Source organism: Chlorocebus sabaeus, chromosome 25 (genome assembly GCF_047675955.1).
Source record: "Chlorocebus sabaeus isolate Y175 chromosome 25, mChlSab1.0.hap1, whole genome shotgun sequence".
In the NCBI taxonomy this organism is placed as follows: Eukaryota; Metazoa; Chordata; class Mammalia; order Primates; family Cercopithecidae; genus Chlorocebus; species Chlorocebus sabaeus.
Window position 1 is genome coordinate 47,133,930 of NC_132928.1, and position 16,558 is coordinate 47,150,487.

General features: G+C 47.6%; 1 protein-coding gene across 1 annotated transcript; it reads left to right on the forward strand.

Moving 5' to 3' along the window:
* Nucleotides 1-1,602: 1,602 nt before the first annotated feature.
* Nucleotides 1,603-7,392, forward strand: RGS16 (regulator of G protein signaling 16). Its single transcript, XM_007989271.3, has 5 exons — nt 1,603-1,782; nt 2,655-2,765; nt 3,523-3,587; nt 3,875-4,041; nt 5,506-7,392. Exons 1-5 carry the CDS (start codon nt 1,739-1,741, stop codon nt 5,725-5,727), a joined length of 609 nt encoding a protein of 202 aa, XP_007987462.2. The 5' UTR covers nt 1,603-1,738; the 3' UTR covers nt 5,728-7,392.
* Nucleotides 7,393-16,558: the final 9,166 nt, after the last annotated feature.

Below are 16,558 nucleotides of genomic sequence, written 5' to 3' on the forward strand. Positions count from 1 at the left end.
GACTACATGTTGAGCACTGTCATATAAGCACCTTATATGTTGTCGCGGATGCTGTGCTGTGCCACCCAGATCACGTGTTGGGGACTGTGGCCATCATTTCCCAGGGTGTTAGTCTCTCTCTAGGAATAGATCGACAAAAGGCACTGCCTTAAGATTAGGCTGTCTTCTTGGGCAGCTGTATGCAATGAATCGTCTTTATGGGGTTACCAGGGCCTTGTCCTCTTGCTTCAGTGGACAGTTCCAAAGGGCCAGCTGAACTTCAGGGCATTCCCTGGAACCAGCTGGGGTCTCTGTTGAAATGGCATGGCCTTCAACTGCTCCCTCTGCCCAGACCTGCTTCCTTTACTCCCCCTTAATTCTGATAACTCTCCCCAGTAAACCTCCTGCATGCAAGTGTCTACCTGAGTCTAGTTCCTAGGAACTCAAACTAAGAATTAATTTCTTTAGTTCTCACAACCACCTTATGAAATAAGTTGTTCTCTTGGTAGAGACAAGGAAATGGGGGCATAGAAAGGTTAAGCGGTTTGCCTAGTCTCCCATCAGTAACTGGCAGAGCCAGTTAACAGTCAACGGGGCCTTCCTGCAGCTGGGTCTTCAGCAGGTTCACTGGCAGAGCCATGACTTGAAACCTGAAAATCTAACTCTAGACCCTGTACTCTTAACCTCACATGCAGCCTCTTAATAGCAATCCCAATGCCTTTATGGGAAGGTGAGGAGAGAGGCAGGGTACTTATTACCTTTATCTCAGAGATAGAGACGCTAAGGTAGCAACTGCCTAAACCCAGGATCGTCCACAGGTATAGCTGTGACCGGATTACTAACCTTTGCGAGTGTGTGTGGGGCGGGGGAGAGGGGGGAGCGTGGAGGGTGCAATGGAAAAAGAATGGTAAATTCACATTTGAATTTTGGAGCCAACACCTACTAGCTGCACATCTTTGGAGCAAGTTATTTAATATGAGTCTTAGTTATGTGACTAGCACATAGTAGGTGTTCAATAAAATACTCATCCCTATCCCATTTGTCTGTCATCTCCAACTGTGATCTTGAGCAAGTTTATTTAGCTTTCTGATTCTCGGTTTCTTCAACTATAAAATGGAGATGATGATGAAGAAGAAGAGCTTACTTAGCCCCGTGTCCATCGGGGTAGGAGCCTCGTAAAGGGTACTTATCAGTATAATTAGAAACTGTTTTGCCAGGTTTGCACCCTGTGCGCCTGTCCTTCAGGACCCAGCAGGCTCAGACTTACCTGCGATCAAAGCCCTGTGTGCCTCTCAGACCCACCACCCCCGTGGAAACTCTCCCAACACGACACCGCTGCGTGAGTTTCCTGCTGTTACTAGAGGTCGGCAGGTATTTTTCCCTAGGAAACTGGGTGTGCACGTCTCATCCCCGTGCCAATTCTCTTGCCGCTTCTCCTTCCACACGCGGCGTCCTCCGCTGGGAGGGTGCAGCTCCGCGTGCTCCAGCTGCGGCGAAAGTTGCGCCTGGCCCAGTCTGGCTGCGGGCCCCGCCTCCGCCTTCTCAGGGCCCAGCCCCGCCCTCCGATTGGTCAGCAGTGCCCAGCCCCGTTCCTCCGAGGGGATTAAAGCAGCGGCCGCGGAGTCTGGGTGCTTGCAGGCTGCTAAAGCCAACCCCAGTTGATTAGCACCTGTTATTGCGCTTTGTTTCCTAGCGCTCGCGGAGCCTGCTGGAGCCTGCCACCATCCTGCCCACTACGTACTGCCCTGCGCCCGCAGCCATGTGCCGTACCCTGGCCGCCTTCCCCACCACCTGCCTGGAGAGGTAAGGGGAGCTTGTCCAACTGCTTGGGGGAAGTCCCACCAACTCTTAGGGAGTGGAGCGGCAGGCCTGGGGACCTGGGTGGGCGCGGGGATGGGGCGCTGGAGGCTTAAGTAGAGAGGCAGTGGCGAACTTGATGCCACGTGCTTAGATTCCAGGAGCAGGGAGAAAGCAAGGGGAAGGGAAGCAAGGGCCCGCTGCTTGCTGCCATCCCCATCCTCTGACAAACTGCAGTCGTGCTCAGGTGACCTGCTGAAGACCTGGCTGCAGGAAGGCCACGTTGACATTTCCAGGCAGAACTGAGCCTGCCCATTGCTTAAACACTTGTTTTTCATTCCTCAGACCAGAGCTAGGGGCATTGCCTCCTCTGCCCCTGGAAGGCAGGGAGTTTTTTTGTGTGTGTGTGGGGTGTGGTGGGGCAGGGGGGATCCCACTGTTGAGGGTGTGTCCATATTCCAGAGAGCGACTCAACAGCTTCCAGTCGTTACTGGCTGGGAAGGAAAACGTAAAGATGAAGGCAGGAATCAGTTTCCCACAGTTCAGAAATACTCCTGAAAAGAATGCTGAGTTCTTTTCTGAATCAACAGGCACGAAGAGAGACCAGTGTGACTTTAGGGAAAGGCCCATATATGCAGCGTGTGTATTACCCAGAAAGTGTAAGGTCTACCACGGCATAGCTCAAACATTGCTTTTGTTGCTTGGGGGTTAATGATGCTGATAAGCACAATTTGGGTCCTGGGAACAGCCAAGAGTTTCCAGGAACTCTTGAGGCTAAACTTCGGGTGTGACCACCCAGAGCTCTTCTGGGACACATAAACCTCTCCACACTGGCTGAGCAAATGAGAATCCTTTCATGTTCCTGATTTGTTTTTCAGAGCCAAAGAGTTCAAGACACGTCTGGGGATCTTTCTTCACAAATCAGAGCTGGGCTGCGATACCGGGAGTACTGGCAAGTTGGAGTGGGGCAGTAAACACGGCAAAGAGAAGTAAGTGTTGCTGACCAGCTCAGGGCTCCGAGAGGGAAGGGAGCGGGAAGGGAGTCATGAGGAGGGAAATACAAGGAGAAGCCAGGACACACTAAGTGGATCTTGGCAATGCCTCCCTAGAGATTTTAGTGAGACTTGTTGCTGGTCTGTTATGACTACTTGGCTCATGGGTGAGTGGGTAGGTGGCTCCAGGGCTCCAAGTCCATCCACGGATGAGGGCACACAGGGCATGAATGCCTAGTTAACCAGACTCTCCCACCTGGGGTTTCATTGCACATGCATCCAGGGCTAGGACAGAGTCCAAGGCCACTTGAGGGTTTTATTAATGACTCTAGCATGCACCTTGCTTAGAAACCCTTTCATATTGGCTATCAACTGTACCAAACTCTGGAGTTATGTGTAGATGTAATCTCTATTTATGAGGCCCTTATGTCCTTGGGAAGGTGTACAAAACAAATCTTTGAGAGTCAGGGGAATTGAAATAATTTTTGGACAGAGAAGAGACAGGCTTAGAGATATTTACTGAAGACTAAAGGAGTCCCTGGCTTTGATTTCTGGTTGCCGAATTGTCCTCTAGAAAACATTACTGCTTACCCTAAGTCCAACTAAGAGTTTGAGGTGTCAGCTTCAACAATCACCAAGCAAGCCTTTCTGTGAATTTTACGCAATTTTCCATCAGAGTTCTGGCTAGAATTTGTACTATGCTTTGGTTTGTTGATTTTTTTTTCTTACTCTTTTTTTTCTTTTTGTCTTTTAGTAGAAACTTCTCAGAAGATGTGCTGGGGTGGAGAGAGTCGTTCGACCTGCTGCTGAGCAGTAAAAGTGAGTAGGAGCCTTTTGTGTCTGTCTCTGGGTGGCACGTGTATACTCATGTGCTTTGGAACCAGCTCCAGGACTGCTGAGAGCCTGGGCAGAATAATAGTAGTAGTAATAATAATAATAATGATCCCCTAGTGTGCCAGCCTCTATTCAACACACAAAGGCAGGTCCTTGTTCAAGAAAATTATGTTCTAAAAATAGAGCCATTAAGTGCAATTGCTTTCCTTTCTTCTTGTATTCCCTGCTGTCCCTCCGGCTGACCTGTTTCCTCCTCTTTCCCGTAACCCCAGATGGAGTGGCTGCTTTCCACGCTTTCCTGAAGACGGAGTTCAGTGAGGAGAACCTGGAGTTCTGGCTGGCCTGTGAGGAGTTCAAGAAGATCCAATCAGCTACCAAGCGGGCCTCCAGGGCACACCGGATCTTTGAGGAGTTCATCTGCAGCGAGGCCCCTAAAGAGGTTAGAGCCCCCATATGCCCAGTGAATCCTCACAACCCTGCCTGCTCCTTCCCCTCTGAGAGTGAGGGCCAGTGGGGAGGAAAGGCTAGGTGTAGAAGTAGAAGGGCCTTACCTGGCACAGGGGTGAGTGGGCTTCTGTGACCAGAGACTAGAAAAGCCAGGCTCAGTGCCACTCCTGGGTGCTTAACCCTATGACTCATGATGGGGCAGGATGGATTGGCAGGTTTTTTCAGCTTCTATCCATACCCATCTTTATAAATCCATCCCTTTTTAGAGGCTCAAAACACTTACCAACTGGGGAGACAAGGTCAGCACAGGGACCTTATATAACCTGGCTCAGTCCCCAGGCTGACCTGCCTGAGGCCTGCAGGTCTGTAGTCTGTGATTTTTTTGTCTACCTTCCCTCCTGGCCACTATGCATGGCAGCTGCATTTGCTAAAGAATACATCGCCACCTGGTGGAGAGATAAGAGTAATGCCTTACTTTTATACCTTATTTTTGTTTTCTGACCGCTGATTGATTCCCCATAATTCTGTAAAGGTGTATTGAGCCCCAGTTATATTCAAGACACTGTTACAGTCACTGTGTATGTCACAGTGGACCAAACAAAGTCCCTTCCCTAATGAAACTTATAATTTGAATGGGGAAAGATGCCAATAACCAACTAGACAAATATATGCCAGGTGATGAGCTATGCACTCATAAAACTACAGCAGGAAATGAGAGAGAGGGAGTACCAGAGGCAGGGCCTGGGAGGAGGTAAGGTTTTCCATTCTGTAAAGGGAAGTGAGGAGGGGCTCTTTGATATGGTGACATATGAACAGAGATGTGAAAGAATTCAGGTAGGGAAGAACATTCCAACACAGGAAGCAGCAAATGCACTGGCCAGAGCCTGCCTGTCACAGTCACAGATGAGCAAGTGGACCTGGTAGAGCAGGGCAAGAGCAGGAGATGAGGTCAGACACGAGGCGGATGGCCAGGTGTGGGCTCGGGGGCCCAGCAACCCCTTTGGCTCTTCCTCTGAAAGACATGAGGAGACAACAGAGGTGCTACCAAACTGAGTTGGGCTTTTAAAGGCTCACTGTAGCTGCCGGGTAGAGAACAGACCATGGTGGTGGGGGGTAAGGTAGCAGAGAGACCAGGTAGGAGGCCTTGGTGCAAATCCCAGGAGAGCCGACAGTAATTGGAAGCAGGGTTGCTGTAGAAGAAAGGGTGAAAGGGGATTGCGTTTGTATACATTATTGATAGATCCTCATGTTAATTCTGAGAGATTGGAGGACAGACACTGGATCAGATGTGGGTACAAGGCCAGAGCTGAAAAGCTAGTTAGTGATCAATTCAGGAGCCCCCACTTCCTGATGCAGCATCTGGTGCTCTTTCCAATGCCCAGCCTGCCATTGGCCCTGCCTCAGCCATGCCCACCCTTTTCTCCAACTCACCCTGTGCGTGTCCTCCTTCCCGCAGGTCAACATTGACCATGAGACCCGCGAGCTGACGAGGATGAACCTGCAGACCGCCACAGCCACATGCTTTGACACAGCTCAAGGGAAGACACGTACCCTGATGGAGAAGGACTCCTACCCACGCTTCCTGAAGTCGCCCGCTTACCGGGACCTGGCTGCCCAAGCCTCAGCCGCCACTGCCACTCCGTCCAGCTGCAGCCTGGCTGAGCCCTCACACACCTGAGTCTCCACGGCAGTGAGGAAGCCAGCTGGGAAGAGAGGTTGAGTCACCCATCCCCAAGGTGGCTGCCCCTGTGTGGGAGGCAGGTTCTGCAAAGCAAGTGCAAGAGGACAAAAAAAAAAAAAAAAAAAAAAAAAGAAAGCGCTCCAGCAGCCTGTTTGGGAAGCAGCAATCTCTCCTTCAGATACTGTGGGACTCATGCTGGAGAGGGGCTACCCACTTCCAGGACCTGTGAATAAGGGCTAATGATGCGGGTTGGTGGGGCTCTCTGTGGGGGAAAAAAGGTGGCACAGGGTTAGCACTGGCTCTCGTTCTCACTGGAGAAGGAAGTGTTCTAGCGTGGTTTAGGAAACGTGGATAAAGGGAACTGTGAAAATGAGAGGAGGAAAGATGCCCAGGTCAGCTGTTTTGCCTGTTGCTCAGTTGACTCTGGTCGCATCCTGTTTTCCTAATTCCCAGACGTTCTGGGCACAGAAGGGACCCTGGGTGTGGAGTCTTCCCCTTTGGCCCTCCTCACGGGCCTCTGGGCTGGCCCAGAGTCCCTTAGCTTGTACCTCGTAACACTCCTGTGTGTCTGTCCAGCCTTGCAGTCATGTCAAGGCCAGCAAGCTGATGTGACTCTTGCCCCATGCGAGCTATTTATACCTCAAACACTGGCCTGTGAGCCCTTTCCAAGTCAGTGGAGAGCCCTGAAAGGAGGCTCACTTGAACCACCCTCAGTGTTCTGGGTGACCCCCTGCAGGTGGCCCCTGACCCTGTGTTGCAACAGGGTCCACCTGTGAGCAGGCCCCCCCAGGGGCCTTTTCCTGGATGTGCACTCTCTGAGTTCTGTGCTGTCTCTTGGAGGCAGGGCCCAGGAGAAGAAAGTGTGGAGGCCTCGGGGAGTGGCTTTTCCAGCTCTCATGTCCCGCAGTGTGGAACAAGGCAGAAAGGGATCCTAGGAAACAAATCTCTTGGCAGTCCCTGAGAGTCCTGCTGAAATCCAGCCAGTGTTTTTTTGTGGTATGAGAACAGGCAGAAAGAGATGCCCCAAGATAGAAGGGGAGCCTCGTGTTTCTTTCCTGCGGACATGAGATGAACCACTGGAGAGGGCAGAGGTGGCCCAGGACCATGGCGCCCTTAGAGTGCAGAAGCTGGGGGGAGAGGCTGCTTGGAAGGGCAGGACTGGGGATAATCAGAACCTGCTTGTCACCTCAGGGCGTCACCGAACAAACATTTCCTAATGGGAACTGCAGCAGAGCCCAGGCTGGAGGTGAATTACCCAGGGCAGCCCCCTTGTGGCCCAGGATCATCAACATTGTTCTCTGTGCACCATGAGCGCCTCCGGGAGATTATTTAAGTGTATTGTATCATTGGTTTTGTGTGATTGTCATAACATTGTTTTTGTTATTGTTGGTGCTCTTGTTATTTATTATTGTAATCTCAGTTTGCCTCTACTGGAGAATCTCAGCAGGGGTTTCAGCCTGACTGTCTCCCTCTCTCCACCAGACTCTACCTCTGAATGTGCTGGGAACTTCTTGGAGCCTGTCAGGAACTCCTCACTGTTTAAATATTTATTTATTGTGGCAAATGGAGCTGGTTTCCTAGATACGAATGATGTTTGCAATCCCCATTTTCCTGTTTCAGCATGTTACATTCTTATAAAATAAAAACAAAAGTCAAATATGACATCCTATCTCCAAATGCTGTGCGGGTCAGGGGAAAAGGGGAAGTGTTGTGGAGAGCTCTGGGGAGGAGCTGGCTTTTGGGAATTCCACAGGACAGGCGAGTGAGCTTCCACGGCACAGGCAGAAGTACAGGGAGAGCTCGATGTTCACCTGGTACCTGACAGAGTCAAGAGAAGGGGATGGGCTCTAGCGAGGACCACTGTGGTCAGTGACTTTTGAAGCTCATGACAGTCCCACTTGTGCTGGGCTGTTGTGTGGACTGGACTGGGCTCAACCTATTGTCATTTCAGAGCCCATATCTTTTGCCCACCTGGCTGGGACTCAGCATGAGCCATTCCCAGTTCTACCTGTAACAGTGCAGGGGTCAGTACCACTTGGTCAAGTAGCAGGACATCATCAGTTAGGTGGTGACTTTTGTAGGATTTTTACTTTTAAAAGTAATTTGTAATTACATTCAATTGCAAATCTTTTGTAATTTATATTCAAGAAATTATTATTATTTTTATAATTTCATAGAAGTATCTGAGATGAGGTATATGAAGCCACTTTGTACATGAGGCTGCTCCATTCCGTGGGCCGAGGGAATAAGGGTTGAGCTGTGCTTGAAAGAATTTGGGGATAGGGAGACAGACGCGGTGGCTCATGCCTGTGAGCACTGAGACAGGGAGGCTGAGGAGGGTGGCTCACTTAAGCCCAGGAGCTCAAGACCAGCCTGGGCAACATGGCAAAACCCAGTCTCTACAAAAAGTCAAACATTAGCAGGGTGTGGTGGCACATGCCTGTAGTCCCAGCTACTTGGTAGACTGAGGTGGGAGGATGGCTTGTGTGGGGAAGGTCAAAGCTGCCATGAGCTGTGACCACTCTACTGCATTCCAGCCTGGGGGACACAGTGAGACCCTGGGGGTAGGTTTGCAAGGATCAAAATCTGTTCTTCCTCTGCCAATTGTCTGCCTGTTCTCCTTTTACATCCTACTGAATCCCTCTCCTTTTTTTCTGATTACCACTACTTAAAAAAATGGTTTCTCCTCTGTTGAATGATCTGTTTATACACAGATGTGGACCTTACATGGACCTTTATTTCTTCCCTATTGATAGTCTGAGTAAAGTGATCAGACTTCAGGAACATGGGGTAGAAAGCCCTATAGAATCACGTCTTAAGCACAGATCTATGGAGTGATTCTGTGGGTGACACCAGGGAGGATCCTGAAATTAAGGGCCTGGGAAGGAAGACGGGGACCAACACGGTGGCAGGCCCTGACCTCCGTTAGTTCTTACAATAGCTCTGTGGAGTGGGTCTGAACACTTTATCATCCAGAGAAGGAAACAAGCACTGAGACGGAGGGACATGCTTGGGGCAGCCGGCCAGTGAGTGGCAGAGTGGGGATCTGAACTCAGTTATGCCATGGGGGAGTCCAGTCTGTGAAAGATGGGTGGAGGAATATGACTGACAAGGGAAGAAAGAGCGGAGGACCTAGGAAGACAGGGAGGTACTAACACTTGCCCTTTCTTACTACTTTCCTTCCGTCTTTATGCCTTTAACATGCATGTATTGAGTGCATCGAAATCCCTCAGACCCAATGGGTCCAGCTTCTCCACAGGTTCACCGAGGCTTCCTTAGAGGACTCTCTCATCCTCTCCAATCTGGGATACCACAATTTCCCACTGGGTCTCCTTACCCCAGCCTCTCCCTGCGCTGGTTCATTTTCCACACTGTGCCAGTCTTCAGCTGTAAAGCACAGATCTGAGCACTTTGTGGCTACGTTAAAACCCTTTGGCGGTTCACTTTTGACTCTAAGATAAAGTCCAGCTTTAATCCTGACACACAAGGGAGTCTCTGACCTGACCCAAGTCCCTCTCCAGACGTATCTTCTGCCTGGACGGCCTTCACGCTCAGGCTTTTTTGTTCTCTCTTTTTTTTTCTTTGTGTGCATGTGGTTACACATGCTATTCTGTCTGCTTAGAACACCTCTTTCTCCTCTTTTTAAGAAAAAATTGGGGGTTGAGGCGTGAGGAGGAGAATGCCAACTTTCAAAATCCAGCAAAAACATCACCTCCTCAGTGAAGCCTTCCCAGATGTCCCCGTACAGAGTTAATTGCTCCCAACTTGTATGATACTAAGACACACCGTTCTTACTTTGATTGTAGCACGTATGGCATTCCTCCATAACTTCCTTCTTCATGGCCCTTGCTCTCCTATTAAACTGAGCTCTTCAAGGTCAGGGTCATATTATTCACCTTGGTGAGATGGGGCAGAAGAGACTACAGCAAAGCGGTTCTTCAGTCCCGGCTGTGGAGTCGGAATGTTGGGTTGGAATCCTGGACATTCACCTTGGAAAGCTGCTTCAGCCTCAGCTTCAGTCCCCTCAGCTGTAAAATGAGGATAATAAGAGTAAGCTTCACTGGGAACACTGAATGAAATAAAAGTGTGCGGCACAATTTTGATGCCTCATGACTGCTGGCTATTATTATTACCTGATTCCCAGTACTTAGCACAGTGACTTGCACACAGTATATTATTATCTGATTCCCAGTACTTAGCACAGTGACTTGCACACAGTATATTATTACCTGATTCCCAGTACTTAGCACAGTGACTTGCACACAGTATATTATTATCTGATTCCCAGTACTTAGCACAGTGACTTGCACACAGTATATTATTACCTGATTCCCAGTACTTAGCACAGTGACTTGCACACAGTAGGCATTAGTCAAGTCGAAAAGTCTTTTGACTTTTTGAATAAAATGGCAGGATCAGAATTTGAACTCAGGATTCTAAATCTACTTTTTTTTTTTTTTAGCTGCTTCAATACCATATTTCATCTGACGTTTACAGCATCCCAGAATTTCAGATAAAGAAATGGAAGGCTGGAGGCATTAAGCAAGCCAGGGTATTACAGGGACCATGGGATTCCTGCAAACCAGGTCAGCCAACGCTGTTTTCAAACATGTGCCCTCTGACTGTGCAAGGCCGCTTGTCTCTCACCTTCTACTGCCTCACTGTGGCCATTCTAGGCAATGCAAGCTTTTAAAGTTTGGCTTCTTCCTTTGGAATTATACATCCAATGGCTTTAAATTGTTTCACTGTAGTTTTATTTACTAATGCATTTTAATAAACATGTGAAATATTAATAGAAATGAGAATTATTAATATCACTACTAAGACAGCCCAGCAGTCTTAATAGGAGTTAAACCGAGATTCTTTAGTTTACAGGGATGAAATTACTTTTAAAAATGGAAGCTGTAGAGAAGAGAGAAAAAAGGTGTCAGAGGGCTGGGCGTGGCGGCTCAGGCCTGTAATCCCAGCACTTTGGGAGGCTGAGGTGGGCAGATTACCTGAGGTCAGGAGTTTGACACCAGCCTGGCTAACATGGTGAAACCCCGTTTCTACTAAAAATACAAAAAATTAGCTGGGCATGGTGGCACGCACCTGTAATCCCAGCTACTTGGGAGGCTGAGGCAGGAGAGTTGCTTGAACCCAGGAGGCAGAGGTTGCAGTGAGCCGAGATCGCACCATTGCACTCCAGCCTGGGCAACAAGAGCAAAACTCCAATTAAAAAAAAAAAGGTGTCAGGGCCTATTGCCTTGCTGACTGCAAAATAATTTGCTGTCATGAATCCTTTAAATTGGTCCAGTTATATTCAAATTGCTTTAAGGAAGAAAAGAAAGATTTGAAATTTACATAACAGAGGTGTGTTCCTAAAGGTAAGAGATATACAGCGGTTAGGTGCTGGATAATGGAGTTGGAGTGCCCATTATTTAGAAAAGACGTTTCTTGATTTACAATGTTGGTGGTTTTCAAGTTTTGATCTGTAACCTGGATAATGATTTAATTTAACATTTGAGAAAAGCAACAATGTGTGGATTAATCTTATATCTGTAATGGAATGCCACTTAAGGGACCGTTCCGTGCTGGGGAGGAGAATTTCCTTAGCTCAGTTAATCTCACAGTTCCAAGGGGCAGCCTCACAGGCAGCGTGGGATAACCTAATCATGGACTCAGCAGGCTTGGAAGTTAGGCAATTGAATTAAGTTCCACATCTGCTATTATCAGCTGAGTAAACTGCAGCACATTACTCAATTTCTCAGAGCCTCACTTTTTCCTGTAAAATGTAAATAACAATAATATTGTCTTCATAGGACTTTTGTGATGACAATGAGAACATTTAGGAAAAATATTTATCACAGCACTTAAAAGTAAGTGTTCAAAAAACGGTAGCTGCTTGTATGTGGCAGGCACTGTTCTAAGTCCTTCACATATGTTAATTTCTGTAATCCTCATGATACTCCTGTAAGTTAGCTACTATTATTATCATCCTTATTTTATAGACACAGAAATCAAAGCCTAGAAAGTTTAAGTAAATTGCCCAAATTCAAAGAGCTAGCAAGTAGCTATATCAGTTAGCCATTGCTACATAACATCAAACCATTCCAAACCATTCTCATATTACTGATGTGAGAACATCAGTATAATCTTTCTTTCTCTCTCTCTCTCTTTCTTTCTTTCTTTCTTTCTTTCTTTCTTTCTTTCTTTCTTTCTTTCTTTCTTTCTTTCCTTCTTTCCTTCTTTCTTTCTTTCTTTCTTTTTCTTTCTTTCTTTCTTTCTTTCTTTTTCTTTCTTTCTTTTTCTTTCTTTCTCTCTCTCTCTCTTTCTCTCTCTCTCTCTTCCTTCCTTCTTTCTTTTCTTTTCTTTTTTTCTTCCTTTTCTTTTCTCTCTTTCTTTCTTCTTTTTGAGACAGGATCTCATTCTGTCACCCAGGCTGAAGCGCAGTGATCAATTCAACCCTATTGTCTTCTCACCAAGATCCAAGAAGGGCTTTTGGTAAGTAAAATGCAATTTTTTCCTAAGCTTAGAGAAAATCTCTACAGTCTCAGGGATCTTTCTTGTCAAAGGAAGAAAAGGTTAAGAACATTGCTTAATTCTAACATCTTGAGTGTGGGAAGAAGGGAGCTGGAAGGAAGGGGGAAGCTATCCTTACATTTCACCTTGGCCTTGGTTTTTCTCTCCAGGTTCCCAGACTGGAATTCACATCCGCTGCTGGGAGGGGTCTCTTCTGTTCTTGGTGATTCTGTCTAGAGTCCGGGCCTCTGAACCCAGCAGCGACTGGGGTCTCTTTGTGGACAGACTGATCTCTCCTTCTGCCAGGACAGTTGTCAGACTCCGTCTGTCTCTTGGGGCACCCCCCTTCTCAATACTCCTGGCTCCCATGGAACAAAACAATTTTGCAGAATGCCAACAATAAGTAGATGATGTTGTCCCATGACTACAGCGGAACAAGACAAAAGTAAGGCCACTTCTTAATGAGGACTGAACACGAAGCGAAGAAAAGATGCTGTACCACCATAAAAGTAACCAACACCCCATCTCCTGGGTAACATGAGCCACTGTTGTTTCTTCAGCAGTGACAGTGCTAGCTACACTTTGTTCCTTCTGATTCCTAGATGATCATAATGAAGGCACCGAAGTGTTTCTGTTTCCTGACACCACCCAATTGAGAACAAATCTCTATTTCCTTAAACCCTTCCCCAAATCACCTGACAAAAAGCTCAAACCCTATAATAAGTATCCTAATTCCCTTTTAGAAGATATCCTGGGGCTGGGTGCAATGGCTCACATCTATAATCTCAGTGCTTTGGGAGCACAAAGCTGGAGGATTGCTTGAAGCCAGGAGTTCAAAATCAGCCTGGGCAACACAGTGAGAGCCCATCTCTAGAAAAAAATTAAAAAATTAGCCGGGCATGGTGGTGCAGCCTTACTCGGGAGGCTGAGGCAGGAGGTTCACTTGAGCCCAGGAAGTTGAGGTTGCAGTGAGCTATATGAATGTACCAGCTATATGAATAATCTGCACAGCAAGATCATGTCACTTTAAAAAAAAAAAAAAAAGTAGAAGAAACTGGGCGCAGTGGTTCATGCCTGTAATCCCAGCACTTTGGGAGGCTGAGGTGGGCGAATCACGAGGTCAAGAGTTTGAGACCAGCCTGGCCAACATGATGAAACCCTGTCTCTACTAAAAATACAAAAAAATTAGCTGGGCGTGGTGGCAGACACCTGTAATCTCAGCTACTCGAGAGGCTGAGGCAGGAGAATCACTTGAACCCAGGAGGCGGCAGCTGCAGTGAGCCAAGATCATGCCACTGCACTCCAGGCCCGGGTAACAGTGCAAGACTCCATCTCAAAAAAAAAAAAAAAAAAAAAAAAGATACTCTGCAGTTCCTGGGATGAGTTCTCCCTCGCTGTAGTTGGTAATACATTTGCCTTGGTTTCACTGTAGGTATGGTTCTGCTCACTAGACTCTAACATATGTCATTATGACCAGAAGGGTCAGCATTCTCCAGGAGTTTTTACCAAATCATCTGTTCAGGACAAACTAACATCCACTGTTACCTCTATGCTACCACCCTGGTCTGGGCCACCATTGACTCTCAGTTGGATTATTGCAATTTTCTTCTAACGGATTTTCCGACTTCTCCCTTTGCGTTCAATCCCCAGGTTCTTCTCAGCACAGGACTGATAATGATCCTCTAAAAAAAAAAAGCAATGGAGATCATGTTACTCTTCTACTCCAATACTCCAATGGCTTTCACGTTGTTTAGCGTAGAAGCCAAAAGCCTTACCATGGGCCCTAAGGTCGCCCATGACCTGAACCTCTGCTTGTCATCTCCCCTCCCTCACTCTGCTCCAGCCTCACTGGCCTCCTTGCTGCTGCTTGTTCCCACCAGGCATGCTCCCGCCTCGGGACCCGTGTGCTTGCTGTTTCCCTGACTGCTATGTTCTTGATGCAGACATCCGCGTAGGCTGTTGCTGCATCCTTCTCAAGTCTTTGCTCAAATGTTACCTTCTGAACAAGATCCTTCCTGACTGCTTTGTTTAAAATCACAATCCCCATCCTGGTACTTTTAATCCTCCTTATTCTACCTTATTATTTTCTGTAGATTTGTTGCCTACAATACACTACATGATTTACTTATTTTGTTCATTATCTGGCTTCAGTAAGAATGGGGGCAGGGGCTGGGCATAGTGGGTCACACCTGTAATCCCACAACCTTGGGAGGCCGAGGCGGGTGGATCACTTGAGGTCAGGAGTTCGAGACCACCGTGGCCAACATGGTGAAACACTGTTTCTACTAAAAATACGAAAATTAGCCAGGCATGGTTGCTTATACCTGTAATCCCAGCTACTTGGGAGGCTGGGGCACGAGAATCACTTGAACCTGGGAGGCAGTGGTTGTGATGAGCCGAGATAACACCACTGCACTCCAGCCTGGGTGACAGAGCAAAATTTCATCTAAAAAAACTCACACCTGTAATCCCAGCACTTTGGGAGGCTGAGGCAGGCGGATCACAAGGTCAGGAGTTCGAGACCAGCCTGACCAACATGGTGAAACTCCATCTCTACTGAAAAAAACAAAAATTAGCTGGATGTGGTGGTGGGCGCCTGTAATCCCAGCTACTCAGGAGGCTGAGGCAGGAGAATCGCTTGAAACCGGGAGGCAGAGCTTGCAGTGAGCCAAGATTGTGCCACTGCACTCCAGCCTGGGTGACAGAGTGAGACTCCATCTCAAAAACAAAGAATGGGGACAAGCTGCTTCTCTGTGATGTTCAGTGATACAGATCAAATCCTTAGAGCAAGTTGCCTAACCACTTTATGCTTCAGTTTTCTCATCTGCAAAATGGGGACAAAAATAGTACCGACGTCATAAGGATAAGATTAAACAATTTAATACATATATGAAGTGTTCAGAACAGTTCCTGGACCATATTAAAGAGCTATGTAAATGTTTGTCACTATTAATAGAACCATCCACATCTTCATCACTCTTACTACCATCATTAGCTCTGGTAGCAAAGCAGCGTAGGCCAAGACGTAGAGGTAGAAGTATGTGACATAATGTGATGGGGAACTGGAGGGTAGCACTGATGATACCCATGAGGAGTAGGGACAGGCAGGGACTGTATTACAACCTGAAATCATGTATGTTGGGTTTTTCGACTGTTTATTATCTATTTCTCCCTATTAAAATGCAAACTCCAAGAAGAACTCCATGAGGAACTGGTGCAGTAAATCACTCTATGCCAGACATACAGAATAGTCACTGATAACATAGTCAGGGCTCAGTAAGTTTCTTTTCTTTTTTTTGAGATGGAATCTTGCTCTGTCATCCAGGCTGGAGTGTAGTAGTGCTATCTTGGCTCACTTCAACCTCCACCTCCCGGATTCAAGCAATTCTCCTGCCTCAGTCTCCCGAGTAGCTGGGATTACAGGTGCATGACACCACGTCTGGCTACTTTTTGTATTTTTAGTAGAGACGCAGTCTTGAACTCCTGAACTCAGGTAATCCGCCTGCCACAGCCTCCCAAAGTGCTGGGATTACAGGCGTGAGCCACCGCACCTGTCCAATAAGTATTAATTAAATGAATAATGGGTTAAAGATTTTGAACTTTGTCCTGAAAATGATGATGAGTCAATGATGCAGGGTGGAATAATGGATGAGGAGCTAGGAAGCAAGTCATCAGTTTCTTGCTGTAAATGATGACAAGGACTCGACTGGTCATCCCTTTGCAGATGAAAGCAAGAGACTTGGTGTTGGGATGAGGCTGAGGGGTGGCCTCCAGGTGGGGGTGCCATTTGTGGAGATGGGATAAATGGGAGGAGGGGCAGATTTAGGAAAAGATGAGTGTTTCCATTTGACATATATTCGAGATTTGTAGGTCTAAAGCTCAGCAGAGAGGCTGGGGTTAGAGAAGCGAGGCCTGGGAGTCCCTGGTGTATAAGGGGTGGTAGACGCCCCAGGTCTGGATGGCGACCCAGCCGGCCGTCAAGTGACCACCCACTACTCGCTGTTCACAAGTCTCAGGGCTTTGTCTCCCCAGCAAGGCTGGGTATTCTTTGGGGATGGAAATACTTTCCACTGCAGCAGGAAGTACACAGTACACAGCTCAGTGCTAGGAAGATAGTCAAGAACAGAACTTGTAGAGTAGAAAGGAACCTTCAAAACCAAGTTACAGGAGAGAACTGAGGCCCGACATGGTTAAATCACATGCCTGAGGTCACTCAGCTAAGCAGCCACAGAGCTGGCTGTAGGATCGGGTCTCCAGACTGCCAGTCCAGTGCCCTTCTGAGGAGGCCACACTACCTCAGAGTTGTGAGTTGAGTGAGCTGAGGCAG

Coding starts and splice junctions, on each gene's coding strand:
- RGS16 (XM_007989271.3), top strand. CDS start 1,739: ATGTGCCGTACCCTGGCCGCCTTCCCCACCACCTGCCTGGAGAG. Junction 3,588..3,874: donor CCTGCTGCTGAGCAGTAAAA/GTGAGTAGGAGC, acceptor CCGTAACCCCAG/ATGGAGTGGCTGCTTTCCAC. Junction 4,042..5,505: donor GCAGCGAGGCCCCTAAAGAG/GTTAGAGCCCCC, acceptor TCCTTCCCGCAG/GTCAACATTGACCATGAGAC.